This window comes from Mustelus asterias, chromosome 5, assembly GCF_964213995.1.
Source record: "Mustelus asterias chromosome 5, sMusAst1.hap1.1, whole genome shotgun sequence".
Lineage (NCBI taxonomy): Eukaryota > Metazoa > Chordata > Chondrichthyes > Carcharhiniformes > Triakidae > Mustelus > Mustelus asterias.
The window spans coordinates 43262036-43286153 of NC_135805.1; the positions used below are offsets into that span (position 1 = coordinate 43262036).

At 40.7% G+C, this 24118-nt stretch overlaps 1 protein-coding gene across 1 annotated transcript in view; it reads left to right on the top strand.

Annotated features, from left to right (window-relative positions):
• The window catches only part of bckdhb (branched chain keto acid dehydrogenase E1 subunit beta), a 269933-nt gene that overhangs the window by 180837 nt on the left and 64978 nt on the right, over positions 1-24118 (top strand). The window contains exon 9 of the mRNA XM_078212461.1: positions 2880-2966. Within this exon, the coding sequence (XP_078068587.1) occupies positions 2880-2966 (87 nt within the window). The remainder of the gene's footprint in view (positions 1-2879; positions 2967-24118) is intronic.

Here is a 24118-nt window from a genome sequence, read left to right on the forward strand (position 1 = left end):
ATTCATTGATATTGAAAAGGGAAAATATTGATCTCTAATTACAATACTGAAAATGTATTGATGGTTGTGGTTCTGTGTGGAGGCATAATGGGTTCTTGCATGATTGTGTTCGCATTGTTGCTCTTTACTGTCTATCTGAGTAATATGGATGGAAGTTCTGTATGAATTGCCTGTAAGTTCACAGATAACACAAAGATTTGTGCTGATGTTAGAGCATTGGATGAGATAACAATCAGATAATCAGAATAAGACCTTGATGTGATGATGGAATGGGCCCATGTCTCGAAGAGAAAGTGGAAATCTATGGCTATTATGGTGCTCAACATGGACTTGACTTGGGTTCAGTTTTGCTAATTAGTACTTTACATTAAAACTGTTGAAGCGGGGCTAGCTGCATAGGTTAACAAAGTCTGTTTCTCATGAATTCTCTGGGATTGGATTACAGAAACAGACCAGTACGCCATATAACAATACACTCCACTTTAACAAAGGAGTTAATGTGCACCAGTAAAGTTAATGTGTGTTAAGTAATACTGATGCATCAACTGCGCTACTGGAATAAATGATGAAATAAGTTATTCACTCCAAGTACTGAGACTGGAAATACTTACTTTATCCTGGATTTAAAAGTTTGTACTTTTGGGATTTGTTTGATCTCTGTGCTGAAGGTTCCACAGGGTAATAAAGGATTACTTATTTAGTCTCACTTGCATATACTGAGGAAAAATTGCTTCTACTGAAGTATCTGGTGCATATATGAGTATTTGATGTTCTACGTTTTATTTATATACTTTGGACAAAGTGGTTTGTCATATTTCACTCCCAAATGGCTTAATGAGAATTTAGTCCCTGTGGTTTAGGATAGGCCAGTTTCAGTTTCGAATTTGTAGTTTGTTTTGCAGGAACTGAATGTATTACATACAGACATTAACAGAGATATTGAATATACATCAATAATGCACAATGGATAATATTGACTCACCATGTCGTTCAGCGGTTAGCTGAACCAAAACATGCCAGGAAAATATATGGCTCGCAACCACCTTCTTGAGGGCAATTTGGGATGAGTAACAACCTTGCCAGCAATATTCACATCCCATGAAAGAATTAAAAAAACATAGTAGTTCAATCCCTGGTCTTTGATGTTAGCTGTTCTCCATAAGGAGCAGTGCGTTATTGTACCAATTAAATCTCTTTAATTAGAGTGAGAAAACGATGCACGATTAGTGATCATGATACCGATTTACAGTCACAATTGAATTTCAAGTAAAATCCCAATTGGGCTTAGCTGTGATGCCTATCACATTTGGATCGCCTCCCAACACTTGCTGCCAAGATTTGTATATAAAAAATGGCCACTTGGCAAGGCCTTGGAGAATGCCTGGTTCCCATGGAAACATAACTGAATAATGACACAACACTTTCGGGAGAGAAGGGGGGAAATTAGTGGAGAAAAAGTGTTTCTGGCATTTCGGGTTTCAAGTCTGAAAGTTAACATTAAAATGGCAAAAATATTAAATGGTAACTGAAGTATTTCATTTAACTTTCTCACTCCGTCTCTCAGCCTTGTACTTTTCTTTCACCTTCTCTGATTTTCTGTTTGTCCACCCTCTCCCCAAAGAGAGCAACTCGCAAAACAAAAATCTTGATATGGATGTACCAGCAAGGTCAACATTTATTGCCCATCACTAGTTATTTTGAGAAGTAGTGATAGCCACCACCTTGAACTGCTGCAATCCATGTGGTGAAGGTAATAAATACCACAGTGCTGTTAGATAGAGTTCCAAAATTTTGACCCAGTATCAAGGAAGGAACAGTGTCATATGTGCAAGTCTGGGTGTGGTATGCTTTAGGGGGGAGCCTTGAATTGATTGTCTTCAACATTCAATCCCTCCACCACTGACACACAATGGCAGCAGGGTGTACTATGTATAAGATGCAATTCATCAAGGCTCCTTCGACATAACCTTCCAAACCCCCCATGATCTTTACCGCCTTGAAGGATAACGGCAGCAGACAAATGGGAACATCACCATCTGCAAGTTCCCCTCCAAGCCACTCACCATCCTGACTTGGAACTGTATCGCCACTCTTTCACTGTTGCTGGGTCAAAATCCTGGAACTCCCACAGCAATTTGGGTGTACTTGCACCACATAGACTACAGTGGTTCTGGAAGGCAGCTTGCCACTACCTTCTCAAGGACAAGTAGGGATGGGCAACATATGCTGGACTTGCCTGTGATGCCCACAAAAGAAAAAGTTACAGTCTGGACAACTATTCTGCAATCCTAACTCTTGCACATGTTACAGCATTACTTAGGAATTCTGTGTGTGTTTTATGTTTCCCTCTCCTGTCTACATGGAAGTTGAGGATATATAATTTTAAATTTTATTTTTAACAGGTCATGTGGCGTCTGATATTCTGAAATATACAATAACCTGTGTGCATGTTTCATCCTTAACTTATATGCATACATATAAAAGTGAATATATTAAATATACTGATTAAAACTGTAGAGTTGGTTGTTAATAGCAGTGCCAAACGTAAAAAGTAAACATCAGCCTTTAAAATTTCATATTGGCACTGCATTATCTGTAGAGTTGTCAAAAAGTGGTGGAAGTAAAATAATAATTAAGCCACTATTATTGTGTGTAGAAGGAGTCTTAGCAAGTTATGGGAATTTAGTTGCCGAACATTAATGGTATTGCATTGGGAAAGTTAAACATTCTTTACATGGGAAAAGTTGTTTACAATTGTCCCTAGAGCTGCACCTCCATAAACATCATTTTTGGGAAATGGATCTATAACATGTTCCACCATTACATTCAATGCTTTGCATTTATATAATAAATGAAATATTTTTCTGCATCTATTTTAGTCTGTTGTGAAAACTGGGCGGTTGATGATTAGCCATGAAGCTCCAATAACAGGAGGATTTGCTGCAGAGATCAGTTCCACAGTTCAGGTATGTGAATAAGTATCTGTAGTTACGCAACAAATGATTGAAAATGTTCCATTGCATTGATTTGGAGTATACCACTGCACAGCACATTTTGGAAACAACTAGAAGGTTTTATTTGGTGTATAAAAATGTTGTGATATAATGATTTAATATCCATTTTTTGTTTTTGAAAAAGTTGGAAATATGTTATTTTCCCATATAACACTTCAGTAAGATATGCCTTGAAGAGAAACAGAAATAATCAAACCAGCAAGGTTTGGTGCATCTCACATTTTGTGACCTATCGTAAACGGAAACATCACTTTTCCAGAGTCTGAGATAGCACAGTGGGGTATATTCATCACTCAAGTTATGTTTTCGACTTGCCTAAATGATTGGCACAACATGTTCCTCCCATTTCCTAATTGCCCCAGAGCATGCATCAATGTTAGCAACAATCTTCAACCAGAAGCCCATAGTGGATGATACGCCTTGGCCTCCTCTAGAGTCCCCAGCATCACACATAGCAGTCTTCAGTCAATTCATTTCACTCCACATGATATCAAGAAACAGCTGAAAGTACTGGATACTGCTAAGTATAGAGGTTAGGAGCAGGATTAGCCCATTCAGCCCTTCAAACTTGCTCCACCATTCAGTATGATCGTGGCTGATCAGCCAAATCAGTAGCCTGATCTGCCTTCCCTCTACTGAGATTCCCCCCTCATCTGAACTCCAATTAATATAATCCTAACTGACTAAACCTCTTCTCGTATGTCAGTCCCACCATTCCAGGAATTGGTCTGGCAATGGTACTTGTGCTCTAGAACTTGCCGTGCCCAATACTGTTCTAATACAGCTAGAACATTGGAATCTACTGGCATTGGGGAAAACTGCTGAAATATGTCCTGTACACAAAATGCAAGGCAAATCCAACCCAGCCAATAACTATCCATCAGTCTACTCTCAATCATCTGTCAAATGATGGAAGGGGTCATCAACAACACTATCCAAAGTGGGACTTGCTTAGTAATCATCTGCTTACTGGCGCTCAGTTTGGGTTCCACTAGGATCACTCAGCTCCTGATCTCATTATAGTCTTGATTCAACATGGACTAAAGAGCTGAACTGCAGAGGTGAGGTGTAACTGATTGCCCTTGACATCAAAGCAAAGTTTGACCGAGTGTGGCATCAAGGAGCCATGGCAAAACTGGAGCCAATGGGAATCGAGGAGGGAAAGTTTTCCATGGATTGGAGCGGTACCTGGCACAAAGAAGGATGGTTCTAGTTGTGGCAGGTCAGTCATCTCAGCTCCAGGACATCTCTGCAGGAATTCCTCAAGGTACTGCCCATGAAAACCATCTTCAGTTGCTTCATCAATGACCTTCCTTCCATCATAAGGTTATTATGGAGCTGTCCTCTGTAGATTGCACATTGTTCAGCACCATTTACAATGACTCAAATACTGTTGCAGTCCATGTCCAAATGCAGCAAGAGCTGGACATCATCTAGGCTTAGGCTGAGAAGTGGCAAGTAACATTCATGCCACACAAGTGCCAGGCAATGACCATCTCCAATAAATGAGGAACTAACCATTGCTCCTTGACGTTCAATGGCATTACCATTGCTGAATCCCTGACTATCAACATCCTGGGGGTTACCATGGGTCAGAAACCGAACTGAACTAGCCACGTAAGTACTATTTATACAAGAGCAGCTCAGAGGCTAGGAATCCTGTGGTGAGTAACTTAACCGTCTGACTCCCCAAAGCCTGTTTTTAAAGTTTATTTATTAGTGTCACAAATAGGCTTACATTAACACAACAATGAAGCTACTGTGAAAATCCCCTAGTCGCCACACTCTGGTGCCTGTTCGGGTACACTGAGGGAGAATTTAGCATGGCCAATGCACCTAACCAGCATGTCTTTCAGATTGTTGGAGGAAACTGGAGCACCCGAAGGAAATCCATGCAAACATGGGGCGAACGTGCAAACTCCACACAAATAGTGACCCAAGCTGGGAATCGAACCCGGGTCCCTGGCACTGTGAGGCAGCAGTGTCCCCATCTACAAGGCATAAGTCATGAATGTGATGGAATACTTGCTTGGATGAGTGCAGCTTGAACAACACTCAAGAAGCTTGACACCATCCAGAACAAAGCAGCCCACTTGAATGGCACCCCATCCACAAACATTCACTCGCCCCACCACTGATGCACAGTGGCAGCAGTATGTACCATCTACAAGATTCACTGCTGGAGCTCACCAAGACTCTTGAGGCAGCATCTTCCAAACTCAACCGCTACCATTAGAAGGACAAAGGCAGCAGACAGATTGGAGAATAATCAAGAAATCTGCATGGAACAGGAGATGTGCAACTCTTTTTTTAAAGCTTCCATGGATGCTGTTCTGACCAAGCTACTCATAATTGGAAAAAAACAAGAAATAAGACTCCCTCCTTGAAAGAATGGTATCTGAAAGAGACAACTTGATCCTATGGTGACAGGTGACATTGGAGATTTATTGTTTGGTAATGGAATTTGCCCCTGTGAAACCATTTTTATGTTCCTCTGGTCACGGCAGATTTGAATTTTTAACATTTCAACAAGTCCCAAATTGACATTTAATTTTCTTGAATTTATTTTCCCGCTTGTCATTTTTTTTTTCCATGTCTTATTGTCCTGGTGGTGCTGATTCATGATGTGGAGATGCCGGCGTTGGACTGGGGTGAACACAGTAAGAAGTCTCACAACACCAGGTTAAAGTCCAACCGGTTTATTTGGTAGCTACCAAATATACCTGTTGGACTTTAACCTGGTGTTGTTAGACTTCTTACAGTGCTGATTCAGTCAGCAGGTCACTTTCTGGCACCATGGCCAAGTGGCAGGTTCCCTATTGGTTCCACAATGTGGACAACCTACTGGAACATAGGGAACTTCACAACTGAACCAGAGCATGTACTTACAAAGGCCATCCGCACGATTGCAGTTCTGCTAAGGATGGGGCCACTGTAGCAAGCAAATATTGGGGGTAGGACTCCTGTGTCAATTTTTTTGTACTATGGTAAGCTGTATCAGCCAATGGTTCCTATCGTGTTCCATCTGAAATCTGCTAACTCAGACATAGAGCAGAAATCAAAACCGACAATTCCATATTCTGTAAGGCTTAAAAATTGAGATTTCCAAGTTATTTATACCCAATTTGCCTATTGGGAAACCAGTCTATTCAAGTAAGGCATTGTATTTTACACTTAACCAATTTTAATCTTCGTAAGATCGGCACCCAACCAGACCCTATGGTGGACTGGGTGAAAACCACCTCGTTAATCTCAGGACTGTGGGATTTGTTGTTCAATGGTACTTTACTTTTGTTGGTGTTCTTTCATTTGAGCGTATGAAGAAAACACTCCTGGAAAACAACCGGAAACTTAAAACAGTCGTGTGCATGAACGTCCTGCATAGGACCTCACAGCCAGGCCCTAGCCAATAATGGTCAAATTCTTCCGCTGTGTTTTTGCCAACAACATTCTTGGTTATAAAAGGCTGTGATTATGGTGTACATCTAATCCATACCTACAGTGGTCTTACTGACAATTATGTATTTTCATTTTTCTAACTGACTGCTCTTCTGGAAACCATCATTTATGATTCTGTGTAACGTTATTTAGCAATTAACCATCTGGATCTTTGTGGGCGATTTCAGCACCAGAAAATACTGCAGCAAATTGTTTAGCGCATTTTCAAAGTACCATGAAATTGAGTCAGGGGCTTTTGGTTCCCTGTGCTCCTGCGATTTGGAATATTAGAATTTTTCGGGGAATTCGGCAGATGTGACCTAGAGCAATTGTGGAATATTGAACACTGAAATTATTCAGACCCTATTCATAAGCTGACATTGATACTTATATTTCTCATAGTGGTTGGGTTCATCAGGCTCACTGGGTGAAGTGGTTAGCAGGTCAAGGAGGATTGCTTTCCATTGCCACTTAAGTATGTTTTAATGAATGATGTTTCCACCAATGGTTAGCTTCATTTATGGAAACAATCTTGTGCTGAATTGTACCATCCTTCAGGCCAAAGAAGATGGCATTCATCAGTTCACTTGTATGTTCATTTACAATAACATTTCCAATTGTTTGCAAATTTAGTTTAATATTCAGCATTGAAAGGTATTTTAAAATTATTTTGTTTTTACGTATTTAAAAAATTACCAGTTTTTAGTAAATACAAAGTCACAGTTGATGTATTGTAGTTAAATTGGTGTTCTGATGTCTCAGAGGGGAGTTGTTATGGGGAAGTAGGATTTGTTAATGACCAGTTGTAATGGAAATATTTCTTAATGGAATCACTTTAATTGGCTATATGAAACTAAAGCTTATATTTTTACCTTCCTGTTTACCTGTTAATGTTGAAAATGGACAAATAAAATTGAAGTCCTTGGGTAGCTCGATGCTGTAAACATCATTTGAAAATTTTTAACTTCTGACTTGTGCCTCGGAAAGATCTGTGATGTAGTTCTAATAGATGACAATATAGCTGTTCCACTTGAGGGAAAATGTGCTGCATCTAGAGTTTATATTTCTTGTTTATATTTCTCGTGCTCACTTCTATGACATTGAGGTTTTTTGGCCTGTGGTGGCCCTGCAAAGTTGGAAAGTGTTCCTCAAGTTGGTTGCTTGTCATTGCAATTTTATTCTTTCCATGTGTAATGCAATTAAATCTAGAGGTCTCATTGAAATAAATGCCAAGCTACCCTTCTGCTGCTTACCACAAACTCTTGTGAATATGGAAAAAACATGCCAGTCTGTTGAGAAAAATAATTACTCTACAAAATGAAAGTGTAAAAGTCACCCACATTTTAAAACTTTTTCATTTGTTGAAAATTCTCTAGAAAAACAAGGGTTACTTGCTTCCTGGATTTGTAATGAAACCCAATTATTGTATCCTAACATATAAGGTTAGTAGGTTTTACTGAGTGCCTGGATTTGGAATACGGTTCACCCTATGCATGTGATCACTCTTAATTCCCAAAAGTATAAATTGTATTATTTGCAAAGTTATGTTTTGAATTAGGTTTTGTTTCTGTGCGCTCGCATTTCCATTTGAGAAAAAAATTGCTTTGCAAACCCTAAAGGTAGTTTAGTTTCCAAAATCATCACATATTTTCCATCTGACAAAGATGCACATTTAGGGCCTAAATCTTTGATAATTTAATATTGGACTCTGAATGCTGAAGCTTGGGGTATGAAGTTAACTGCAAGTGAAAGAGTTCAATTTGATGTTTATTTAGTGAGTGTGCTGGCTTGCCATCTTTCTGCTAAGTCCAAAACAAGACAGAGGAGGATTGTGACAGAGTAGGAGGTGGAACTGTGGCTTGAATTTTGTTCGCTTTGGTGCGGATGAAAATTCATCCAGATCATTAATAATTTAATGTTTCCTCTTTGTAAGGCAGAGAAATAAGTAGAAGAAATGCACTTTACAAATTTACCTTTTCAACATTTTTACCTTTTGATGTATGTGCCCTGAGGAAGTGAGAGATTTGCCAGGGAACTATGTCAATAATGGAACTTGGGTTTGAAAATTTGCCCTTTATGCTACTCCCCTCCCCATGTTAAGGGTTCAAATTCAGCCTAAACTGATCGAATAAATTTATTCCTATTTTGATGATTGTAATGGCTTTTATGTTAAATTAATTTTGGTAGTCTAAATCCAGTTACTAAAAGTGGAGAGTCCCCAACACACAGCTATTTATAATTAAACACTACACTGATGGTCATATTGGTGGATAATGTGCAAAATGGAAACTTTAGATCAGGACATACTCTGATATTTCCGCCATCCAGTTTTCTCCTTCCCTGAAAATTGATTCCAGCTTTACAGTACTCTACCTAGGTAGCTATTCTTCATGCATAAAGTCATGTAATTCTGGAGCCACAAGAGCCCTGCCCATCACCCTTAATTAGATAAAGAACCTGTCTCCATGCCAATGACGAGGGCACCCTGTGAAAATCCCAGTGAGTTACTGTTTCGCCCCAGGGTGGGTTTTGGACCCAAAAACAGTCCTGATTTCTATTTCCCCTCCCCAAAAAGAAAAATCGACCTCAAGGTGCCTCTGATTCATTTGTCAAGCAGGAAAAAATATGGCAATATTTCAAATGTGATTTTTTAAATCAAAATTTAGAAATTCTAACAAATGTTTTGCTGCTCTTATAGTGGCCACAGTAAGAGTTTTAACAACACCAGGTTAAAGTCCAACAGGTTTATTTGGTAGCAAATACCATTAGCTTTCGGAGCGCTGCTCCTTCATCAGATGGAGTGGATATCTGCTCTCAAACCTGTGTTTACCCCAGTGCAACGCCGGCACCTCCACATTATAGTGGCCAGCCAGCTATGAATCTGCAACATTTTTAGTCATCACTTGGGGGGAAAATTGTGAGGATCAGCTGGTCCTCTTCAGGACAAGAGAAAGCTCCTTAGGCACAGTTTTCTACTCAAATATAAGAAATTAAAAGTCAGATGGAACACAATTTTAAGGCTAAGTATTTTGTGTTCCTGCACTTTTAGTATGATTGATATTGTAACTGCAGCAGGATATTAGGATTGCAGTTGTTTAAATAGTATTAAGTTTTCTTAGGGAGGGGCAATTATTCCAAAAGGTTGTGTTTTGTGGATAGTAGAAGCATGGGGGATGTAGTGGGTGAGGAAGTGTTTTGCCTTCAATTTTGTCTTCAAGTATGCTTAAGGATCGAAGGAGCTTTTATCCAAATATTTGAAAACAAAATTGCAGAGAGGTATGGTGGACAACATACTGGAGCTCTAGTCTAGAGCAGAGCCCACAGTTCAAATTATAAAGTATTATAAAGTAGTTCCAGCACTGTCTTGACTCAATGACTGAGCATCCACAGCCCACTGGGGTAAAGAATTCCGAAGATTCGCAACTCTCTGACTGAAAAAACTCTTTGTTTCAGCCCTAAATGGTCCACTTCTAATGCTGAGAGTATGACCCCTGGTTCTAGACTCTGCATGTGGAGATGCCGGTGTTGGACTGGGGTAAACACAGTAAGAAGTTTAACAACACCAGGTTAAAGTCCAACAGGTTTATTTGGTCGCAAATGCCAAAGTCCATTTGCTACCAAATAAACCTGTTGGACTTTAACCTGGTGTTGTTAAACTTCTTACTGTCTAGACTCTGCACCCAGGGCAAACAACCCCTCAGCATTTATCCTGTCAAACCCCCTCAGAATTTTATGTTTCAATCATATCACCTCTCATTCTTTTAAACTCCCAAGACTATAGGCCCATTTTATTCAATCTCTCCTCACAGGACAGCTGCCTCATCTAGTGTATCTTCTTTAGGATAAATTTATCCATATGTTTGTTAGAAGAACTAAATTGTACACAATATTCGAGGCAAATCCTGTGAGAATTGCAGCAAAACTTACTTACCCTTATAATCCAACCCCATTGCAATGAAGGCTAACATGCTATTTGCCTTCTTGATTGTTCATTGTACCTGTATGTTAGCCTTCTGTGATTTATATACAAGGAGCCCCTGGGGTTATGGGAATAGGGCTTGGGTGGGATTGTGGTCCGTGCAGGCTCGATGGGCTGGATGGCCTCGTTCTGTACTGAAGGGATTCTATGAAAAGAATGCATGACTCACGTTCCATGAGTCATGCATCCAGATTTACCCTATTAATTCCAATCATTATAAGTTGAGGAAGAAAGGGTCTAAAGCCAGCCTATACCTTGAAACAGGTTTATTTCCTTGACAACAAAGTAAAGTCACAGACTCACCCAGTTCCTCCCAGATACCCAGAGTGAGCTGGTTTACAATGAATGTTCCCCAATTGAGGATAGCAGCACAGATTCAACATGAACGCCAGGGGGTGAGGGATAATACTGACATGGACATACTGAAAAAGCTAGGATTGTCCTCCTTAGAACAGACGATGCTAAGAGAACATTTGAGAGAGGGATTTGCGATCGCGAAATGGTTAAAGATACCAGTGAGAAACTGTTTCCAATTGCAGAAGGGGAAGTAACCAATAACTTTAAGATGATTGGCAAAACTGTTTTCATCCCATGGATGTTTAAGATTTGAAATGATTGGCATGGTGGCACGGTGGTTAGCACTGCTACCTCACAGCGTTAGGGATCTGGTCTCAATTCCAGCCTTGGTTGACTGTGCAGAGTCTGCGTGTGTTTCCTCCCACAGTCCAAAGATGTGTGAGTTAGGTTGGTTGGCTATGCTAAATTGCCCTTTGGTGTCAGGGGGATTAGCAGGGTAAATACGTGGGGTTACGGGGATAGGGGCTGGGTGAAATTGTTGAAATTGTCGATGCATGCTCGATGAGCCAAATGGCAGAACTTCTGCACTGTCAGGAGATGTCAGCAGTGAGCATGAGGTAAGTGGATAGAGTTACTAAGTTAATGAGAGTTAGAAAGTTTTTGGGTCAGTTAGGTTCAAAGCAGCCAATAGGTTCTTAATATAAAAGTTACATTATCAGGAAAGTAACCCACCCTGATTACATGCTTTTTTATAGGAAACTGATTTTTGTTTGTCATGTCTTCACTTAGCTTGTCATTTTTAGGAACACATTAGGAGAGTTAAACAAGGGATAGCTGCATGGAATTTTGTGTTTTACTTTCAAATAAATTTGGTTTGTGTCTTAGCCTTTCCAACTCGGTTTCTCTTTCAAGGACAAGACATTATTTTCTATTCTGTCTCTTGAGACTACATTTGTTCTGATTTCCCTATGAATGTTTTGCAGGGAGTTTAAGTGCACGGATTAGAACACCTCTGTAGCCAACATTGACATTAAGTGCTCTCAAATTAAAAACATCAGTCATACATTGACAGATGCCACCTCTATTGCACCACAATGATATACTCTGTAACCTCAGGTTGGACACAATTTTAATTGTTCATCACCATGAGCAATTCATATAAATCAAATTTATCACTTCCTTTATTCATTTTGAAAACATTGCACTCACCACAAAGTTTCCTTTATCTAATGTTAAACAAGCTCACTTTGCTTTTAAAATCTAAGGCTGTTTCGCCCACTGTGGGCCGTGACTGTTAACATCTGGATCATTTCAATAAGTTCACCTAAATAATATCCTATGAATTACATAATAATTGCTTATGACGTCTTTTACAATTGGTAAGGTCTGTAAAATCATAGTTACTTATGATTTACGGAAATGTGCTTTCGAAAAAGGAGATGGTAATACGTATCCCGATTTATACAATTCCTTATATTAAGGGCTGCTGGTTAACTCGAGCAAATTCTCTTTTCAATACCTGGAATTGCTGGAGATTTGTCAGTGTTTATGGGTTGTGTTCCAAGATTCCCTTCATATTTTTTTCTCTGCGGGAATCACAAATCAGTGTCTCTGTTTATACTGTAATATTTGATTAGCTTTATGTTACATGTGGCTGTTGCACTGTGGAAAAGTAAAAGGCATTCCTCTGCATTTGCTGCTATACAGTAAGAGTTTTAACAACACCAGGTTAAAGTCCAACAGGTTTATTTGGTAGCAAATGCCATTAGCTTTTGGAGCCCTGCTCCTTCGTCAGATGGAGTGGATATCCACATCATGACTTTGCTGCTATACACAGAACAACATACGACAAAATTTGGCTCTGAGATTCAAATTAATCAAAAATACCGTTACACATTGTCCTCAATAGTAGCTCTCCATTCCCTTATGCGGGAGGAAGTCAAGGGAGTTTGAGCACTTAAAAAGACACTTAAAAAGCACTTAAAACTCCAACCTGATTATGTATCTGCCTCCTGCCATCTTTACGGTGGTGGACACCATGCCATGCATGTGTCATGCTATGGAAGGGAGAGCACTTCATTAAAGGTGCCTGATTTAAGTTCAGCTGCTGCCAGCCAGTTTTCCAATGTTCAGGCAACCTGGTCGTGAGAGGAAAGTAGGAGCTGCAGGCACCAGTATGTCAATGCATTTCCCATATGCCTTGTGTATCAGGAAAAGTGCTCATCCTCACCCCGTCCATCCCCCAGCAAAGCCTTCCAACTCCCTGCTGCTGATTGCTGCCTACTGATGCCAATCCCTAGCTCCAGCTGCCATGAGAGGTGACCTACCTCTCCCCACACTTTGCCACCTAATAAACCCTGATCTATAATAAAAACAGAAAATGCTGGATAAACTTAGCGGATTTGGCAGCATCTGTGCAGAGAGAAACAGAGTTAATGTTTTGAGTCTGTGTCATTTCTTCAGGGAGTAGATGACAAACCCTGATCTGTAGTTTGCCCCATAAACATCCACCCCTCCTCCTAATGCCTGCATTCCTTTCCTAACTGCCAGAAATCTCTCACAAGGGCACCTTGTGGGGCGGCACAGTGGTTAGCACTGCTGCTTCACAGAGCCCAGATTCGATTCCCGGCTTGGGTCACAGTCTGTGTGGAGTTTGCACGTTCTCCCAGTGTCTGTGTGGGTTTCCTCCGGGTGATCCGGGTTCCTCCCACAGTCCAAAGGTGTGCAGGCTAGGTGGATTGGTAATGCTGAATTTCCCCTTGGTGTCGGGGGACTGGCTAGGGTAAATACGTGGGGTTATGGGGATTGGGCCTGGGTGAGATTGTGATCAGTGCAGACTCGATGGGCCGAATGGCCTCCTTCTGCACTGAAGGATTCTATGATACCAAAAGAGGAAATGCGGGAAGATCACTGCAGGTCTGGCAGCATCTTTAAGGAGAGAAAAGAGCTGATGTTTCGAGTCCAGATGACCCTTTGTCAAAGCTAAAAGGCATAGAAAGTGGGAGATATTTATACTGCAGGGTGAGGGAATGAAAGATGAGTCAGCCTCAGAAACCAGGGGAAAAGACTGCTAATAGCTGTCCACAGAGAGAATAAAGCGTATGAATACCAAACGGCAGAGAGGCTAAAATGAAGATTAATCGAGGGATTGAGTTTAGGAGTCGGGAGATAATGCTGCAGCTTTATAGGACCCTGGTTAGACCCCACTTGGAGTACTGCGCGCAGTTCTGGTCACCTCATTACAGGAAAGATGTTGAAGCCATTGAAAGGGTGCAGAGGAGATTTACAAGGATGTTGCCTGGATTGGGGGGATGCCTTATGAGGATAGGTTGAGGGAGCTTGGTCTCTTCTCCCTGGAGAGACGCAGGATGAGAGGTGACCTGATAGAGGTTTACAAGATGTTGAGAGGTCTGGATAGGGTAGACTCTCAGAGGCTATTTCCAAGGGCTGAAATGGTTGCTACGAGAGGACACAGGTTTAAGGTGCTGGGGGGTAGGTACAGAGGAGATGTCAGGGGTAAGTTTTTCACTCAGAGGGTGGTGGGTGAGTGGAATCGGCTGACGTCGGTGGTGGTGGAGGCAAACTCGTTGGGGTCTTTTAAGAGACTTCTGGATGAGTACATGGGATTTAATGGGATTGAGGGCTATAGAGAGGACTAGAGGCGGGGATGTGATCGGCGCAACTTGTGGGCCAAAGGGCCTGTTTGTGCTGTGGCTTTCTATGTTCTATGTTCTAAGATGTTTGGGGGGGGATGGAATGGATGGGACAGAGGTAAAATTTAGTAAAGGGGGATAAAGCGTGGGGGGGGGGGGGGGAGAAAAATGAAGAAAGACAATAAAGAAATAAAACATGAAAAACAGTAAAAATTTAAATAAAATAGAATGAAAACAAAGGGGTCGAGCTGGGGTAGAGCAAATCATCTGAAGTTGTTGAATTCAATGTTGGGATTGGAAGGCTGTAAAGTGCCTCACCGGAAGATGAGATGCTGTTCCTCCAGTTTGTGTTGAGCTTCACTGGAACATTGCAGCACGTCAAGAACAGACGTGTGGGCATGGGAGCAGAATCATGGCAGGCAACCAGAATGTCAGGCTCCTGATTGTGCACAGATCGAAGGTGCTCAGCAAAGCGATCACCCAGTCTACGCTTGGTCTCTTTGATATAGAGGAGACCACATTGGGAGCAGCGAATGCAATAGACCAAATTAACCTGGAATGAGTGTTTTGGACCTTGGATGTTGAGCATGGAAGAGATAAAGGGACAGGTGTTACACCTTCTGCGATTGCATGGGAAGGTGCCATGAGTGACGGGAGAGGTGTTGGGTATAGTGGAGGAGTGGACTAGGTTATCCCGGAGGGAACGGTCTCTGCGGAATGCTGACAGAGGGAGTGAAGGGAAGATGCTGCCAGACATGCTGAGATTTTCCAGCATCTTCTCTTTTGGTTTCAGATTCCAACATCCACAGTAATTTGCTTTTATTTATGATTCTATGATACCTGGCTGTGGATTCTGACTGGCTTTTCCTGTCTTGCAGCTGGACAGCCTGACAGTTTGGCCAATTACCAGGCAGCAAACGTGAGGAAAAGACATTATAATAGGGTCCTGCTGTTAAATTTAGCAGAACTTATGTGTTCTTGGCCATGTTAGTGTTCATTGCATTTCTCACGTCTCTGCATCACATTCCACCTCTCTGTAGTTATGCTTGGCATACCTATGCGATTTAATCTTTGGTGAGTCTTAACTTTTATGATAATATCTCATGCATTTTCTTTCATGTGTCTAACATATTGCTGTCATTCAAGTAATAAACGTAATTCTATATCATAAGTGCTTTATTACTGCTATGGCTTCATTAGTTTTAATATTTTGTCTAAAAGGTTTTGTAGTAATTTCAACAGGGAATATATTAATTGTGTACCTCAAAAGGGATTGAAGTTATTCAACTTGGAGCATAAAATGAAAGAAAACATTGTAAAGATGATAATTACCAGCTTACCCTTGGGCCATCCTAGAAATCAGGAATATCCCAGCTTTTGTTTTTTCCATTACCATCTCTTATTTCCTTGACCTGAGTCACATTAAATTGATGATTATCCAACTTGATCCCCAGGGTAGTTGACATTGTAAATGGATTTCTTTCCTCAGGTAATGTCTTGCTCTCATTCAAAGTTACCATTGTCTCCTCTTCCAAAAACCAATGCTTGACACTACTTCGCTTAGAAACCACCATCCCATCTCCTCCCATCCTTTCCTTTCCAAGCTCTTTCACAATGTTGCTTCCCACATCTGTTAAATATTGTAAACCAATGCATCTCTGTGTAGAGTTACATGATGACACCATCAGAGGCACTTGGGAGGTTTTCCTTCTCTTCTACCCTGGATGGTAGGCAAACAACACCTCTCTAATAAAGCTCCATGGACTGGTTAAGTAACTCACCAAGTGGCAACCTTTTCATTTTTATCTTTGTTAAAGTGAATTGACCACTAGTAAACAACAGTAAAAGACAAAATAGAAGCATAGAAACTAGAAGCAGGGAGTAGGCCATTTGGCCCTTCGAGCATGCTCCGCCATTCATTTTGATCATGGCTGATCATCAAATTCAATATCCTGATCCCCCTCCTCCCCCCCCCCCCCCCCCCCCATATCCTTTGATCCTTTTAGCTCCAAGAGCTATATCTAATTTCTTCTTGAAATCAGACAACGTTTTGATCTCAATTACGTTCTGTGGTAGTGAATTCCATATATTCACCACCCTCTGGGTGAAGAAATTTCTCCTCACCTCAGTTCTAAAGGTTTTACCCCTAATTTTCAAATTATGACCCCTAGTTCTGGACTCCCCACTATTGGGAACATTCTTTCCGAATCTATCCTGTCTAACCCTGTTAGAATTTTATAAGTTTCTATGAGGTCCCCTCTCACTCTTCTAAACTCCAGTGAATATAATCCTAACTGATTCAGTCTCTCCTCATATGACAGACCTGCCATCCCAGGAATCAGCCTGGTAAACCTTTGCTGTTACTCCCTCTACAGCAAGGACATCCTTCCTCAGATAAGGACACCAAAACTGCACACACTATTCCAGATGTGGCCTCACCAATGCCTTATACAATTGCAGCAAAACATCCCTATCCCTATACTCAAATCCTCTCGCTATGAAGGCCAACATACCATTTGCCTTCTTTACTGCCTCCTGTACCTGTGCGCTTACTTTCAGCGACTGATGCATGAGGACTCCAAGGTCTCATTGAGTATGCACCTCTCTCAATTTACGCCCATTCGAGTAATAATCTGTCTTCGTATTATTGCTACCAAAAGTGGATAACCTCACATTTATCCACATTATACTGCATCTGCCATGCATTTGTCCACACACTCAACCTGTCCAAATCACACTGAAGTATCTCTGCATCCTCCTCACAGCTCACCCTCCCACTCAACTTTGTAGCATCTGGAAATTTGGAGATAATACATTCAGTTCCCTCCTCCAAATCATTAATATACAATGTGAACAGTGGGGTCCTAGCACAGATCCCTGCGGAATTCCCACTAGTCACTGACTGCCAATCAGAAACAAGCCCATTTATGCCAACTCTTTGCTTCCAATCTGCTAACCAGTTTTCTATCCATCTCAAGACATTACCTGCAATCCCGTGTGCTTTAACTTTACATTGTAGCCTGTTATGTGAGTCCTTGTCGAAAGCCTTCTGAAAGTCTAAATAAACCACATCCACTGGTTCTCCTCGGTGAACTCTACTAGGTTACATCCTCAAAAAATTCCAATAGATTCGTCAAGCATGATTTCCCTTTTGTAAATCCATGCTGACTTTGTCTGATTATACCACTGCCTACCAAATGCCAAGTTATGGAATCCTTGATAATGGACTCTAGCAGCTTCCCCAGTACAGACGTTAGGCTGTTCCCTGTTTTCTCTCTACCTCCCTTTTTGATTAGTGGGCTTACATTAGCTATCCTCCAATCTGTAAGAATTATTCCAAAGAATTTTGGAAAATAACCACCAATGATCTACTATTTCCATGACAATTCCCATTCAGCAAATTAAATCTTTTTTGCTCTGTGACTCACAAGTGCATTCAGTATTCGTTCAAAATTGGCAACGAAGATGGTTTTCCAGTAAAAATAGTCAGAAGAAACAATTCAGATCTGGACCTCAAGTCAAGGATCGATTTTCAGGAGACCGTTCCACCATCGACTTGTAATTCTGGTCATTGAAATATGGTAAATCTGGCCGTTGGGAACGGATTTTAGTCTTTTCTAAGGGTGTACATTAATTTAAAAATTGATGAAAAAGCACTCTGGACCATTCCTTAATTTATTTTTACTCAACTGAGATCTCGAGAGCGCTCGGAGAGTTGGCGCCGGGAAAAGAAATACGTTTTTTCAGACAGCGTGTTGATGGTCATACTAGTCAATTAGGTGGGCTCAAAATGTAGCAAATGCGAAAATTAAGAAAATAAGGGTGTAGACTGTGTTAAAAACAAGTTTACTTACCAAAGCTGGGGAGTCTTTTGCAGCTGCGTGTCTTCATATGTGGCGGGCTGCAGCGTCAGGTCCTCGAACTATAATATTTAGTGTATTGTATAGTGTTACTAGTGTCATATAGTGTAGTACCTGAACAAGCGCCAGAATGTGGCGACTAGGGGATTTTCACAGTGGCTTCATTGCAGTGTTAATGTAAGCCTATTTGTGACACTAACGAATACACACATATCTTAATATGGAGAAATTACCTTCGTTTGTAGGATCATCTCCAATTCCCATTCAACAAATTAAACCTTTTTTGCTCTGTGACTCACAAGTGGATTCAGTACTCCTTCAAAGACCACAAATCATTTTGTAAAATGTAGAGATTGTGAAGGTAGTTCTTTTAGAATATGATTGATGTTTGCAGCAGCTACATTGGTTTATGCAGGTATTTGAGATGACATTGGGTTATTTTGCTATAAGCAGCTTAATCTATTGGCCCTGTAGAACTCCTGTGATGTAAGAAAAAGCTGTTCATGGAAGAGGGAAAAAAATTTCAGTGACACTTTTCCAATGTTGTCAAATGGGAAAACAAGAGAGTGAGAGCTGGGAAGAGAAAAAACAAACTGGATAATGAGAGTTAACAGACAAGCTAGCAAGATGGTGGAAGTAAATCTTACCGATTCATTCAAATGCAAGTTAAATTGGTTTTCAGAAAATCATATTTTGGAATACGGTGTAGGAAACCTCGCGACATGACACATTCTAAATGCAGCATGTTGAAAAGAACAGGTTACTTTGGACCCAAGGTTTCCCAAAGGTTCCCCAAACTTTCCACCACTAGGGATTTCCTTGCCTCATGTTTGGATCTGTTGTAGACCAGTAGAAATTGATTGCTACAATTAGTCAACAGCTCCATCGTTGTGGAACCACAAATGGTAAAAGGTGTTGTGGGAAATTCCCACCGGAGTCAGACTGGAGGTTCAATAATACAGCTTTATTTCGGACACGAAGCTTCGGGGAGAAAGCACTGGTACTCCGCAGTACTTGGCAGCTACCTTCTCAATCATACAATAGCAGTTGATCATTTTTATACTTCTCAGACAATGGATAGACCGGACATTAGCCATTTAACACATCGTTATAGTTGAGTAGACAGAACATGGTGATCGGTAGTTAACACATTGTTACAGTCAGACAGATACAGACATGGGCATTTAACATCGCATTGTTTCATAGAATGGATACATTTCCTCCATCAATGACTATCAATGACTAGTTTCGGTCTATTCATACAGTGATTGGTTTTGCTGCATTTATGTATTTCTGTTCCCATCTATGGCTGACCTTGTTATCAGACCTTATTGTCCTGGGTCTGTCCTTATCTTTAAAGTGCCTCAAGCTCTTACTGGCTTCCTGCAGCATTTGGTTTCTGCATGTTTAACTTTAAATAACTGTCTGTGCTGCATATTTTAATTTTAAGTAGCTGTCTGTGCTAAAAGTCAGTGTCGATCGTTATCAGACCTTATTGTCCTGGGTCTGTCCTTATCTTTGTATCCATTCTATGGCTGTCTTGTCTGGAGACAATACACATCTTTTTAGTCTGTCTTGATGCTCTCTCCACTCCCATTGTTTTGTTTCTTAAAGACTTGATTAGTTGTAAGTATTCGCATTCCAACCATTATTCATGTAAATTGAGTCTGTGTCTTTATAAACTCTGTTTGTGAACAGAATTCCCACTCACCTGAAGAAGGGGCTTAGAGCTTCGAAAGCTTGTGTGGCTTTTGCTACCAAATAAACCTGTTGGACTTTAACCTGGTGTTGTTAAACTTCTTACTAAAAGTCAGTGCCTGCTTAATGTCTCTTTCTCAGGTAACCATTGTATGTGCCAGGCAACCATTTTGTGTGTCAGGTACCCATCTCTGTGATTTTCCCCACTACAAAGGCAAATTGGAAAGACATTGGTTTCTTCCTAGTGGACGATCCAGCTCGGCTTCCTTCTGAGGTTACCAGCATCACAGATACTAGTCTTCAGCCAATTTGATTCACTCCACGTAATGTCGAGAAATGGCTGAACCAGAACTAGGCAACTGCAGTCCAGCTTTCCAGTATAACAATAATACTGGCATCTACCTGACAATGTGGAAAATTCTCTGGGATGTCCTGTCCACAAAAAACACAGGATAAATCCAATCTTGCCAATTGCCACCACATCAGTTTCGGTTCAATCGTTAGCAAATTGATGGACGGTGTAATTAATAGGGCTATGAAGTAGCACTTACTAAGCAATAACTTGCTCACGGGTGCTCAGTTTTGATTCCACCAAGGTAACTCAGCTTCAGACTTCATTGCAGCCTTTGTCCACATAGGCAGAGAGCTGAATTTCAAAGGCATTCATTAGAATTAAGTGAAAAAACTCTCCACTGGCTAGAGTCATACCCAGCAGAAAAGGGAGATGGCTGTGGTTGTTGGAAGCCAATCAACTCAGTGCCAGGATATTGATGCAGGAGTCTGGAGACCTGCCATCTTCAGCTGTTTCATCATTAACCTTTCCTCCAACATCAGGTCAGAAATCGGGCTGTTCACTGATGATTGCACAATGTCGCATTCGTAACTCCTCATAATGAAGCAGTCCATGCCTTACAGAACTGACCAGCTAGACTGATAAGTGGTTAGTAACATTAGCAGCACACAGTGCCAGGCAATGAACATGCCCAGGCTAGAAGGGAAGCTATATTGGTGAATGGAAGGAAGGTGCCTTGGAAAGTGAAGAATTTGCAGTGTGCATAACTGTGATTGTTGCTGACCTCGGACTTTACAAAAACCCTGATTTGGTTTGAACTTTGGCTTGTATGAGAACCCGCTCTGGCAATTTGATCATCTTCATCTGTGTTTTGACTATGCCTCTGTAAAGTTAAAGTTTATTTATTAGTCAAAAGTAGGTTTGCATTCACACTGCAATGAAGTTACTGTGAAAATCCCCTAGTCGCAATACTCAGGTGTCTGTTCGGGTACACTGAGGGAGATTTTAGCATGGCCAATGCACCTAACTTGCGCATCTTTGGACTGTGGGAGAAACTGGAGCACCCGGAGGAAACCCATGCAGACATCGGGAGAATGTGCAAACTCCACACAGTGACCCAAGCCAGGAATCGAACCCAGGTTCCTGGCACTGTGAGGCAGCAGTGCTAAGCACTGTGCCACCGTGCTGCCTTGTCCTCCTGAAGGACTGTTGCTGTCATACACTGTGTTGAGTTTCCCCTGGGAAATGGATTAGCTGTCCAGGTTTAAATAGGGATATATTGTGTATAAAATTAGACTCAAAGAAAATATAGGTGTTTATTTTCTTTCTTTTCTGTTTTTGCTGAAGACCTTTAAATAAATATTCTTTTTTTTTGTATTTGATCAACTGTGTGAGCTATTGAACTGAGTGAACTTGACCCTGCTTTCACGGTCCCAAGCCCCTTGCGACATCTCAATATACATCACTACACATTTTTTTGTATTAAATTTAAATTGCCTTATGTTTACCTATTTCACCTGTCTGTCCAAATTCTCCTGAAGTTTGCTGTTATCCTCCTCACTGTTAACTAAATTTCAAGTTTTGTGTCATTTAAAATTATTTCCCTATACCCAGACGCAGCTGATTAACATATATCAAAGGAACTGTGGTCCTCATACCAAATAATCACCACTGCATACTTGCCTCCAGTCTGAAAAACAACTGTTCACCGCTACTGCATGGTTCCTTTCTCTTTGCCAAGTTCTAACCATATAGTGGATTAAAAATAATCTTGACCACGAGGCACTACTTCCATAGCAAGAGTGCTTGACATTTTACATATAACGCAGCAACCACATGATGTAGCATATTCACAGATACTTTACCAACTAATAAATGTAACACATGGGAGCATAAATAAATAAATATCTGAATAAAATATATACTGAATGCATAGTATACAAATTCCTCTAACGTTGCAAACATAGTCGCCATTCTGTGCCAGCAGCATCAAAGTAGCTTCTGATAGTATTGGTTGAGGAAGGCATATTGGCCAAAGCATCTAGTTAACATGCTGATTGATCTTTAATGTTTTCCTGAAGAGGTAAAGTGGAACCATTCCTTATTTTTAAAAATCATTCTATTATTAGGACAGAGCAGATGTTAATTATGCCATTTGCAAATCCAACAGTTAGTATTATTCTTTAAATTTCATAGCAGAGGCAGTGGTTCATTGCATTGGGTCCCCCACAAATGGGAAAAGTCTTGTGTAATACAAAATCTATTTTTTAATCAATATCGTTAGTAGATCCATATATCATGTGTGTTCATTTTCAAGGTGGCACAGTGGTTAGCACTGCTACCTCACTGCACCAGGGACCCGGGTTTGATTCCCGGCTTGGGTCACTGTCTGTGTGAAGTTTGCATGTTCTCCCCATGTCTGCATGGGTTTCCTCCGGGTGCTCCAGTTCCCCCCACAGTCCGAAAGACATGCTGGTTAGGTGCATTGGCCATGCTAAACTCTCCCTCAGTGTACCCAAACAGGCACCGGAGTGTGGTGACTGGGGGATTTTCACAGTAACTTCATTGCAGTGTTAATGTAAGCCTACTTGTGACTAATAAATAAACTTTACTTTAAGTATTGTGGTTTCAGTATTTCTTGGCGATTTTATTCTTTCTTCTGTGCACTTGCACCAACCCATGCAGATCTAAGATTTAGTACAGTAAAATGGGCATGCAAGATTGATTAAGTATGTGGGGATTATAATGTACACAAGAAAACAGGCCAAATTAAATAAACTCAAAATCATCTATAAAGCCATGTTTACTCTATCAAACTTTGGCCTAAGTATGTTCCGTAACCGTGACGATGCTGATGTTGCATACAAAGGCGTGTCCTACATTGGTCAAGCGTTACATTATGGAACTGCATGATCTTGTGGTAAGCGTTGGAATAAATTAAACCCACTAAAATATGGTTTTTGTTTATTTCAAATTTTTAAAATGTAAGATGTTTCTAATCATGAATTCTTTTCCTTTTTTCTGCCAGCAAAGTGCCTATTAAACCCTGTGAATGTTCTTTATCTACATTTCTTTGTTTTCATCCTTTTCCTCGTTTTGGCTTTCACTCAATTTTAATTTAGCAGTTGTTCATAGCATTACAGAAATTGTAGTTTACTGTGTCTACATACTGCCAACTCGTTAACTAATGTTTTTTAAAGAAATTATTGAAATTTTCCCTTAGTTACAAGTGACTAATCCATATTACAGCATTCAATCAAAGCTGTTTATTTACAACAAACTTACATTTCTGTTTAGTTTTGTTTAACCATAGTTTCATTCCATCTCCAGTTAATCTGGACTCCAAATTGTAAATAATTTCTGTCTGATTTTTGATGTTATAATATCTACGTGCAGCTCGACTACTTTCTTTGTGCCAGGTATGGCTCCAAGCAGGAGAGAGACTTGCCCTGATTCCCATTGACTCAGTTTCCTTGATGCCACATTCCATCAAACGTTGCCTTGATGTCAAGGGCTATCACTCTCACCTCACCACTAGAGTTCAACTCTTTTGTCCATGTTTGAACAAAGGCTATAATGAGGTCAGGAGCTGAGTCATCTTGGCGGAACCCAAACTGAGTGTCAGTAAGCAGGGCATTGTTAAGCCGTAGTTAGTCGAATTGGATTTGTCCTGCTTTTTGTGTAAGGACATACCTGGGCAATTTTCCACATCGCTGGATAGATGCCACTGTTGTAGCTAGACTGGAACAGCTTGGGGAGGAGTGTGGTGAGTTCTGGAGCACAAGTCTTCAGTACGATGGCCAGAATATTGTCAGGTCACATAGCCTTTGCAGTATCTGGTGCCTAATAATCCATGTTATGAATGAATAAAATATGATTTGTTATTG